At 38.2% G+C, this 12,412-nt stretch overlaps 1 protein-coding gene across 2 annotated transcripts in view; it reads left to right on the forward strand.

The window, feature by feature from the left end:
• LOC138703414 (medium-chain acyl-CoA ligase ACSF2, mitochondrial-like) overlaps window positions 1-12,412 on the forward strand; it is a 107,532-nt gene that overhangs the window by 41,734 nt on the left and 53,386 nt on the right. For both annotated transcript variants that reach the window (XM_069831252.1, XM_069831253.1), the window contains exon 2: window positions 12,226-12,412. In XM_069831252.1, the coding sequence (XP_069687353.1) occupies window positions 12,226-12,412 (187 nt within the window). The remainder of the gene's footprint in view (window positions 1-12,225) is intronic.

Genomic DNA, 12,412 nt, shown 5'->3' on the forward strand with positions numbered 1-12,412 from the left:
TATCCGGCGGGTTCGGCCAGAATTGCACAGGACTGGAAAATGGATGCTGCTCCATGACAATGCCCCTGCACACTGTGCGATCCGTGTGCGCCAATTCCTAGCTCAGAAGATGGTAACTGTTCTTGAATACCCTCCGTACTCTCCCTGATCTGGCCGCCTTCAAGCGGGGAAACAGGAAGAAGTCCGCAGGAACCAGATCAGGGGAGTACGGAGGTTGTTCAAGAACAGTTACCATCTTCTGAGCCAGGAATTGGCGTACACGGATCGCACAGTGTGCAGGGACATTGTCATGGAGCAGCATTCATTTTCCAGTCCTCTGCAACTCTGGCCGAACCCGCCGGATACGCTGTAGCAATCGGTTGAAAACGGACTGGTAAAATGCAACATTAATTGTGTGACCTGCAGGAACAAATTCCTTGTGGATGATGCCATTGTTGTCGAAGAAGGCGATCAACAGTGTTTTCACCTTGGATTTTTGCAGACGGTTTTTTTTTGGTCGCGGTGTAGTCGGTGAACACCATGACATCGATTGCCGTTTTGATTCCGGATCGAACTGGTAGCACCACGTCTCATCTCCCGTGACGATGGTTTTCAGAAGCAATGGATCCTGGTCACACATGGAAATGAAACCACCAGAAGTTTCCATCCGTTTTGCTTTCTGCTCGTCTGTGAGTTTGTGAGGCACAAATCGGAAGCAGATCTTCCGCTTACCCAAATCATCGCGGATGATGGTGTGCACCGTGTCCTTGCTAATGTCCAATTTCTCCGCAATCAATCTTAGAGTCAGTCGCCGATCTTGTGCCAGCATTTGTCGCACTTTCTCGATCATTTCTGGGGTTCTGCTTGTCGATGGCCGACCTGAACGTGGCTCATCCTCAATTGTTTCCTTCCCTTCACGGAAGCATTTAAACCATTCGTAAACACATTTTCTGCTCACGGCTTCCCTCCCGTACACCTGCACCAACATTCCTTGTGTCTCCGTTGCAGTCTTCCCCAATTTGTAGCAAAAATTGATGTTTACACGTTGCTCCATTGCGCTGTGACACTTCCTCTCACACTGACTACGTCCAACTGGTCGCAGTCTGTTTACACTGCCAGTCACATGCATTGCATGCTGTGTATCAATTCTCCCCAAGTCTCTGAAGAACCATGCGCATGCGCAAGCACATGCGCCAAGTTGCCGTTCAGATATGACACCATTCACCGAACTTTTTAGACACACCACGTATATTTCAAAATGTAACTTACTTTTGCATACTTTTTCACAGGGATAACTGGAAGTTAAAACGTCAGATACACATTGTCTCAAGAAAGTGTTCCTTTACCCACATTTAGAGATAACTTTCTTACAAGATAAATTTTGAAATACCTATAATGTATTCCTTTTACAAACAAACTAGCTTAAAGCACCCGACATTGCCCGTGTTTTCCTTATTGTTCCTATTTCTAATTAAACTAATTGTTAGAGTTTTAGGAAATCTCGGCAACTCAACTACAGAAAATCGAAACGATTTGTCTTTACTAAATATCCCTTGTCCCTAAATATGAATACTTAGCCTACATAGCATCACTTACATGAATTCATGACTTTCTTAGCCAAAATTCCTGGCAGGAGCGACTCATTTTAAAACAGCTGAAAATGAGGAACCGAAGAGAAAAAATGTCATCGTGTGCTTTACGTTCAACATTTTTTTGTTTTTAATTAGCATTATCTTGAAGTTAAACAAAACAAAAGCATACTCCTATATATTGTTCTACATTGATCTGAAGCTGTGCTGACATACAATTCATATAATTTCATGCCATGTGTGCTTTCACTTGACCTTCAAAAACAGCAGCCGATGAATAGGAATTCCCTTGTTCCTAGTACGAACCTCTTGAGATGTCATGGTGAGCTAATTTACCTCTTTATCGGCTTTATCAAAGGATATAAATACATATATTAGAGGATTTTTAAACCGCTGACTGCTGAATGTCTGCTTATATTAGACTGTTTTTTAAATATTATGATGTGAAAAATTACATATCACAAATTCAGAACGTATTAATTGTATTATTTTTATTTTATATGTAGATACAGTATAATTTCGCAATAAGTCTTTTTTGGACCTTAATAATAATATTTTGAGAGATATATTTTAGAAATTAAGAGATTGTTCTTTCCAGCAGACTTAACATACTACATTGGCAACATTACGCAAATATAATTTCGAAATAACATATTTTCGGACATGGACAACAATATTTCGTGACACCAAAATTTTAGAATTAATACAGTGTTATTTTCAGTGGGCTTACGTAATTCACATTCTAATTAGCAACAAGCAAAAGTACCATTGAATTGCTTTTAATATAGTTCAATTATTTGTTTTACTCTCTGTTGCATAAATTAATTACATAAATGTTCAGGTGTTCCCACTAGAGAAGAAGGTGCATAGTTATTGATCTCGCTTGTCATGAGATTTGAACCAGTCTTCAGTTTACTGATTAAACATACATATACATACCGTTCACAGACAGTGTAAATCATTCATGTGTTTGCAACTCGAAGGGACAGTATATTATCATTGCAGTAATAAACAATATGGACAAATCGTTTTGTTCTTCTCTATTTTAACACATTGTTTAATAAAATTATGTAAAATGTCTTTTGTTGGTAAAGTGTTTCAATTTGAAATATAGTGCAAGACCCTATTTCATTTATTTCTAGTTTATGCATAGTATCCGTCTCAGAGGTCTTTATGAATACAGGATTAGACAACGGAGTATAGACCTATTACCTAATGTTTTATTTATTGAACTGCTCTACGAACAAGGTTAAGCCGTTAAATCACACCTTAACAGTAGTCATTGCGATGCAGTAATGCGAAACAATGTGCCCGAACTGCAAGAAATGTTTTGCACAAGTTCAATATTCGCGTTAGCTCTCCCACAAAGAAGCCATACCTTTTTTGCGTCAGAAGAAGAATAAGAAGAAGAAGAAGAAGAAATGCCTAGAGTTTGTCAAACAATATTATGAAATACGTATGAAACTTTGCAATTCCATATTGTTGTCCGTTTAATCTAGGTCCTACTTGCTTAAATCGGATGGCAAAAGGATATGAAGGAAGGCAAACACAGAAACTTTTCTCGATAACATATAACACTATAACGTTTCATAACACTATAGCCTACTTATTTTCTAAATAGTGTACAAGAGTATATAAAGGGGCTTCAGACATTGACTATTTTCAAAAGCCGATTGTCAAAAAGGCTGCTTTTCGTCTCTAGAATACGACCCTTCTTCAAATATAACTTTAGTGGAATATGATTTATATTTTTCATATACCAATAATTGTCCTTCAGTATGAAATATCATTTCTTTCATACAAATTGTCTTATTTAACACTAAATTGTAATTGTTTAACTCTTCGAATTATGTGTAACTAAACACATCTACATTTTGTTGTTATTATTATCATTATTATTATTATTATTATTATTATTATTATTATTTATTATTCCGTTGTTTCTGTGTTGATCTTACTTATATTTGTTGTGCATTTTTATACTGGTTGAGTGGAAGAGAAGGTCTTATGATCTTAACTCTGCTAGTGAAAATAAATTAAATAAATGAGAAAATAATTTAAATTATAAGAAACATCATCGTAGTATCAGTCTTTATCGCTATAATGCATTGTAAACAGTCTTGAGGTCTAGTTTAGAATCATGAATAGAACATCAACTTCAGCACAAACAAAATACTGTGGCACGCGTCAAATATGACGTCACATCAATATGGTCTATGAATAGCTAACCTTATATCCGTACGCCCTGGGATAAAATACGGTCCCTAACGACAATGATATACGATCCATACATCTTAATGTCGTCTATCATCTGATATCTTCTTCTGCTCCGAACTTTTCTCCAGTTCGCCATTTTTTCTAGTGCATTCTTCAGTAGGCAGTTTCTACTCAGTCAGTGATCCAGTCAATTTCTTTCTCTCTTCCGTATCAGATTCAACATTATTCTTTCTTTGCCCACTCTATCTAGCACATCTCTCATTTCCTACTTTCTCTGTCCATTTCTGACGCTCCATTCTTCTCCATATCCACATTTCAAAATTACTTCTTTACTTTGTTGTAATGTCCATGTTCCTGCCCCATACATTGCCCTACTTCACACAAATCACTTTACTCTTTACTAGTCTCTTTCTTAATTCTTTTTCCAGAGGTTCGCAGAAGATCCTTTTGTATTAAAAACTTCTTTTTGACTTCTGGCAGCAGCTCATGTTACTACTTACAGTACACCAAATTGAACAGAATATCTTTTAAAGACGGACAATAGTCAATTAACAAAGGTTCTCCTGTATAAGTATAGAGCAAGAAGAGAGCTCAAAAGACCTTGGAAAAAATGGACTCCCGCAAAGACATAGCCAGAAAAATGACACAGCCTTATCTATGTAGATGATGATGATGATGATGATGACAGCGGCGGCGACGAAGAGTTTCACCAATGTCAATTCTACAGCGAATAATGACATAAAGGAGCACGATGGCAAACGAAATGAATCGCAACAAAATTGCACCATTACCGTTATCTCCTCTTTCACATACGGCCCGCTAGCTAGCATTTTGTAGTAAAGTCAAGTGTGCTTAAATGTGACAGACTCATGTCAGAAGATTTACTGATGGGACAAAATTCCGGCACACCGGCGACGCTGATATAACCTCGGCAGTTGCGAGCGTCGTTAAATAAACCATAATTTAGAATTTATTCAGGTAACAATAAGCCAGACTTTACATACGAAGGTTATTTCATAAATAATAAACAGGTTGGCAGAACTCTGAAGTCGATGAAACAACACCAATAAAAATTACGTCAGTTACAGTTGAAGGATTGAGAAAGAAGCACGTGTGTGCGTTTCATCTATAGTGTACTCTGTGTTTAGGTAACGAGAGCTAGAAATGGAGCCTACACGTGTCTCGGGTACTGTGAGATTGAAGATCAAAGATCGAATCTTTATGTGCCAAAACCCTCCCTCATAGAAATCCACAGTTTATGGTGAGTTTAGTGGACCGCATTACAGTTTCTTTGGGCTACTCTTTTCGTGTCAGCTTTGACAATGATGCAAGATCAGGAAGGCCGAAAACATCAACATATGAACAAAATGTGAAACTTGTGGCGGATGCTGTTCAACAAGATCATCGAGCGACGTGTGAACTTATAGAAGCTACGGGGATTTCACAAAATTCAGTATTCCGTATTTTTACAAAGAATTTTAAGAAGAGAAACATTTGTACGCTGTGAATCCCTCATTACTTGACTGCTGAACAGAGGCAGAAACACCTGGACATTGCAAACTTGTTGAAAACCATCACGAAAACAAGTACCCAACGAGAAACTATATTACAGTCCACTGTAACATCACCACAAACTCCATTCAAAGCACTGTGGAAGTGTGAATTTCTATGGGGAGGGAGGGGGTTTTGCCATGTAAAGATTTGATCTTTGGTCTTCAATCGTCATAGTACGCGAGACACGTATAGACTCCATTTCTGGCTCTCGTTATGTATGCTATGGACGAAACGAACACATATGCTTCTTCCCCAATCCTTCAACTGAAACTGACGTAATTTTCATTGGTGTTACATCATCCACTTCACAGTTCTGCCAACCTGTGCATTATTTATGAAATGACTCTCGTAAGTCAAAGAATAAACAAGAAAGGACGTTGCGTTATTGCGAGTATTATTTAGAACAAAGACGAGCAATGAAGGTAGTAAACAAATTACAATATTTTTTCCTAACAATCATCTAATTTATGCATTGTGCTTTGTGTAAGTAATGTTACTTTTGTACCATTTCTTCAATTTGTTTGACAGATATATCTGTCATTCTATACTGTGTACAGGCCTACTGTTCATTTATAAACTTTTTAATGCAAATTATATGTAGGCTTACAGCGACGTAACAACCTGAGAACTAAAACATTCTTGGTGTTAATATTTTGAAGTATTATCTGTTCACACTCCAAGTGCCGAGTTTGAAATATGAAAACAACAGCTATTGCAGGTCTGGACGTTAATACCTAAATCCAGTCACTACAGACTACCCCTTAAGGGTACACTGATGTGAAATTTGAAATTTCTAAACTATTTTATGTAGATCTCTGAAATTTTGTACAGTTGTCGTACTGTATACAAATAGTCTGTGTACAAAGTTTCATCTCATTTGATGCAGAAATATATGAATTATTAATAATTTTGTAATTTTAAATTGTGTAAATTTAGCTTTTCAAAAATTGCTACTCCTCCCACAAATTCAAATATTTTGGCCTGAAATTTTGTCTATATACTTGTCAGACCCTCGGAAATAAAACTTACTGTACAATGTTTCCTTTTATTCTACTAAAAATTAAAAAAAAATGTTTTACGCACTAAAGTGTAAAAATGGAAAAAAAATCAACTCGAGCATAAAGAAAAATTAATATTAAATGAAATATGAATGTTAGGTATAATCCTGATAGTAAGTTTTGTTAAGAACACATTCAGAAACCGCTACAAAAAAAATCATGCATATAGTACAAAATTTGTAGGAAGAGTAGCATTTTTAGCAATGCAAAATGTACAAAAGCTGAAAGTGGAGAAAATTGACTTCAAAGTTTGGGATGATAATAATATATAAGAACTAAATCTTTTTGATTTTCTAGGCATTTTGAGATATAGAGGCCTTGCTTATTATAGTCAGAACTTACTCTTATATACACTATCAAGCAGAGCACACCTAACTGCACTAGTAAATAAAGATGATGACTGAGAAAAAAAAAACATGTAAACTTATGAAAACAAATCACTCTAGACTGTAGACACTACTATAACACTAACAATAAAACTGTTAGATATTTGCAAATTTTTCTTGTATAACAAAACAAAAACCAAGCATGGAAAACACGTTGTTATGGCTACTAGCAACAAATGGAATTTTTCTTTAGACAAGAGTTGTGGTCTCCTTGGTAACTGAATATTTTTCAAAGGAAAGCATCCTTTGAAGTGACACCTGTTGGATCCTATGAAGAAATATTTCGAGAAGTCGAGAAGCTACACTGTCTGAATTAGAAATCTAATGTACACAAATGTTTGTGGAAATTGCAACACCAAGAAAGATACATGTGACTGAAATGAAATTGATACCTCAGATTAGGTACATAACAATATACAAATGATTAGAATTACAGAATTGTATCTGATCTGTGACCATGAGATTTCAGTATGGTGTGAAGCTTCCATGCGCTGCAATCAGAGCTTTTAAGCGTCGTGGCATGGAATCAAAGAGAGACTGGATATGTTCCTGGGGAATCTCCCTTCACGCAATTTGTATGCGAATCCACAAAGAGTCAAGGGTCGGTCTGGAGGACCATGACGAACAAATTTCCAACCAACTATTTCCCAGACATGTTCAATGAGCGACATGTCTGGCGAACATGCAGGCCAGGGAAGAGGATACCCGTCGTTCTTCAAAGAAGGCTTGCACAATCCTCGCCACATGTTGCTGGTCATTGTTCTGCTGAAATATGGCATGTGGAGTTGCCTGAAGGAGGGGCAGTACTTCGGGCTCTAAAACCTCCCTAATGTAGCGATTGCTGTTCAGATTGCCCTGAATACGTAGAAGGCGAGATCGCATATTGTATCCAATGGTGCCCCAAACTATCACACTAGCTTTTCTCCGCTATGCTGCTCAACAATGCAAGCTCTCTGATTGTGTTCACCATGGTAGGGTCTAACATGTATGCAACCATCATTGTAGGACAATTAGGACTAGCATGACTTGTCCGAAAACACTACATTTTGCTACTCAGCACGCCAGTGACGGTGTTCATGTGCCCATTATAGTCTGAGACGTTGATGGTTTCTGGACAATGGAAGCCGTCGCAACGGCATGCGAGCCACTAGTCCATCCCTCAAAAGACGGCGACGAACGACGGTAGATAGACCAACACACGATGCAGTACTCCAACGTCGATTCAACATTGTGGATGAAGTTGTACGGTCCGTCACGGCCAAGAGGATAAGATGGCGGTCATCCCGTGCTGTGGTCACATTACGTGGTCCAGTATCCGCTCGTCTATGCGTACGGCCCTCTTCTATCCACTGGTTCCACACACTCATCACTGTCATAGCAGCATGCCCTGTACGAGCGGAAATATCACGGTATGACAAACCTGCTTACTGGAGTACAATCATTCCCCCCGAACTCATTCACGTGCTGATATTGAGGCCTTCCTCGTCGACGAGGCATACCTACACTAGATTCATGTTTCCACTTCCTTTGAAAGCCTTGCTGGCGAAACAAGAGACGTCACTGTTTGGCCTATGTGTACGCCATTTCTATGGAAATGTAATCAATTATTGATGGTACACTGTTCTACACATCTCCCGAGATTGGAGTCGTTCGGGCCATTCTATCTGGGTGTTGTCTTTTCACAAACAGTAGTGTAATAAATAATATATTAAATACAGCGTAATTTCCACAATCGTCGCAGAATTCAGAGTTGAGGGCGTGGACGGGGGATTTACATTACCAGTCAGAGCGCGCAACCTTTTCGAAATGTGGCCCTAAACAGCTGATAGACAGATCGTATGGCCATGAAAATTGGCAGAGGACATCTCTACACCATGAACAATTTTTTAAAGATAAAAACAAAAGATCAATATTTTTTACCAAAAATTAAAACATTTCACATCAGTGTATCCTTAACTCCACACTCCACCTTCTCCGGCTGAGACAGTTATGTTTCGGACCGTTATGAGTAGACAGGAAGGTACTGTCAGTGACACAGTTCATCTGCCCTGGAAGGAATGCGGAGTTGGGGTAGTAGTTTCGCACTAGTAGTGGATGAAGTGGATGGAGGGAAAATTAGAAATACAATGTAGCATGCATTATAAAAATATTGATTTACCAATTCCGCGCCACGTTACTATGGAGTACACTACACATGAAAGTTATATTGCTACGTCTTATCTTTGAATATATATTTACTCTAGCAATTCTACGAAGCAAACTTTCACCTTCGTCTTCCAAGTACAAATGAAGAGAGAGAAATGTTTTTTTAGAGAAAATAGAAAGAGGATTAAGCAGAGGGTATTCACACCAAAAGTACCGTTAGCCAGCCACTTGCTCCAAAGTTAGCCTCACACCCTTCTAAACAACACCCCTAACTTCCCCAAGGTTCAGGGCAGATGAGCTATGTCATCGACAGTAAACGTCCCTCAGTGACAGGGACATCATTTTATTTTTACTTCAATTTTTATTGTACCTGAGTTTTTGAATCACTTCACTCTCACCCTCTATACTAGTAAACTTTCAAACTTCCTCCACACAGAACCAAGCCTGCGTATGCAGTCAAAGTCGCCTTACGGTTACAGTAAACAGTACCGGTACTAAGTTAGTGAGTATTGTACGTCCCAGAAATATTTTCGCATTTTCCAGTGACGAAAGAGCTTTCAATATTGAATTATATTTTCGCACAGATACTGTCGTCCGTTTGTCTACGGCGCATCCCGGTTTTCCCCACTCGCTTCTGCTCCCCCTCTGTAAAGGCCAGTGGCTGGGCTGTCTTAGCTCTTTTCTGAAAACATTAATTTCTGTTAGGAATTGGACGTCCACGTACTAAGAGTGACCCGAAAGGACTGTTGGGTTCCGCCGACCTGCGTCAGACTGCTGCTTTCAGTTGCATGATAAATATTAACCAAGTCATTCAAACCTGACAAGAAGCCTATAGATATAGGCAAACTACTGAAAACTTAATTTGTAGTCTTCTGAAACGTACCTTTAATAAAGACAAAGAAAACTATTTCTCGTCAACATAATATCCATTAAATGCCAACAGTTATTATAAATTACTTGCACTTTCCTTTTCATTGTAGTAATATAAATTTAATGCAAACCATTCAAACTTTCAGCTTCATAAATAAAAAGAAATCTGTCCCTTAGAATTTAAATAGCAAATCAATATTCTGTAGAACGAAAAACTTTTATACACTTTACAGGTATTCATGAGGCTTTTAATTGTTGACAAGGAAAAAGTTAAAATGAAATATTTTTCTCCAATAGTTGTTGATATTCATAATAATTGTTACCAATATCTTTTCGACATATTTCCTTCTCTTCTCTCTCGTCTCTCTTCCCTTCCCTTCCCTTCCCTTCCCTTCCCTTCCCTTCCCTTCCCTTCCCTTCCCTTCCCTTCCCTTCCCTTCCCTTCTCAACTAGTCACAAGTTACGAAATGTTACTATTTTGTTGAGTCAGATGCACTTTGCAGGAATATGAAATGTATAATATTGTCTTATTACTTTATGAATTCTGTAGCGCAATAAATCGTAAAACTGTGTTTCTTTAATCAAGAATTATCTGCCGTGTTGGACCATAAGATAAAGATTTTTTGAAGTGACTAAATAGCCAACGAACTTAGGTTTCAAACTAGTACTGTTTCATCTTAAACAGCGCAGACTGGCTTCCGTGAATGCAAGTCACTCTACCTTATAATACGAGCAAACAGGCAGGCTTTCTTGGGTCCCGCCTGGACTGAACCTATAAAACCCAGGCTCAATGGGTGCAGGCTAAAATTTAACTTGCTTCGTATCGTCACCGGAACCCAAGCCTGACGGCAACCGGGTACCGGTACGGGCATTGAATCTTGTGTGGTTTGCCGGTCTCTATTGGCCACTAAAGGGAAACTAAGAGGTGGAACTTAAATTGAGAGGATTCAATCCGGCACTGGAACTCGAATCTGGTGTGGCTTAGTGGATAAAGCGTCAGCACGTAGAGCTGAAAACCCGGGTTCGATCCCGGTGCCGGAGAACATTTTTCTCCGCTCCACCCTTCCTTCATCATATGGTAACGCAGAATTCCTGCACGGAAATACATATGATACATACTCCGGTACATCACAATAATACCTCAAAATAAGATAAATCCACCCATTTACACACCAGACACACGGAAAAAATTTCAATTTGTCGACTATTATTTATTTTGCGTTAGTATTACGCTTTTAGTTAAATGTCTATTATTAACTTCCGAGTATCAAAAATAAAGCCGAGAAAAATCATATCAAGCTATTTCATATCCTGTCATGTAAAATGTCATTATCCATTATGCAAATCTAGTCTTTCAGGTAAAGCTCCCTGTAAAGCAGATTTGAATAATTTCAAGGGAAAAATTGTTCCGGGGCCGGGTATCGATCCCGGGACCTCTGGTTGAACGTACCAGCGCTTTACCAACTGAGCTACCCGGGAACTCCACCCGACACCCTCTCATTATCCATATTTTGATATTCTTCTTTCATAGTTTCGTAAATATATCGCTATATAATAATAATAATAATAATAATAATAATAATAATAATAATAATAATGTTATAAGGAGCGGAGACCTGGACAAAGAACAAGAGACACATTAAGAAGCTCAAAACAGTAGAGCTGGAGTTCTTAAAAAAGGTCATCGAGGGCATCTAAGGGAGAGAAGATAAACACAGAGATACGAAGAATAATAGAAGTTAAAGAAGACATAAATACATCAGTTGAACGAAGAATACTACCCTAGTACGGGCAAGCCCGGATAAAGGGGTTGAGAGGATACCAAAATTAGTACAGGAATAGAAAGTGGAAGGGTGTAAACGACGTGGACGACCAGCGATAACATATGCAAGAATTTGACGTATCAGAAGAGGATGACATGTATATAATTGAAATGTTTGGAGGAGTCATTTAAAAGATTGAATTCCATAAAGCAATATTAGTCTGAATTTTTCTCTTTTTGTAATTGATACTTCACGCATTCTTTGTGTGTGTGAGTGTGAGTGTGAGTGTGTGTGTGTGTATATATATATATATATATATATATATACATATATATCGTCGTTGTTCCTGCAATAACTCCTATGTGACATATTTATCGATTTTCAGATTTTTTTCTCTATTAAATAACTTAAATAGTAATACAGCAAATAATAAAATCTCCTATATGCAATTATATATCTTTGTTACGAAAATGTAAAAATGCACTCTCCAATGTACGGCTGCCATAGGATGAATAAATGTGTTTTTCCTTCCTCCTGAAAAATTGTCTATTTTGCACATAGGAGTTATTGCAGGAACAATGACGATATAGAAGGATGAAGAGGAACCTCAGTGCTAAGGAGAGGACTTTTATTAATAATAAATTCATATGTTAATTTGTTTAAGGTTATCTGTAACGGAATGGCGCTGTGCAGTGAAAGCTAGCTACCTGCACTACCCCGGAGATGAACCACTGAGCCCTCTAACAACAGGCCAACTAGTGGAAAAAGCCGCTGAACAATGGGGTGATAGAGAAGCGCTTGTGTCTGTACACGAAGGGGTTAGATTCAACTTTGAACAAGCCAAGCAGCAG

Source organism: Periplaneta americana, chromosome 7, assembly GCF_040183065.1.
Source record: "Periplaneta americana isolate PAMFEO1 chromosome 7, P.americana_PAMFEO1_priV1, whole genome shotgun sequence".
Lineage (NCBI taxonomy): Eukaryota > Metazoa > Arthropoda > Insecta > Blattodea > Blattidae > Periplaneta > Periplaneta americana.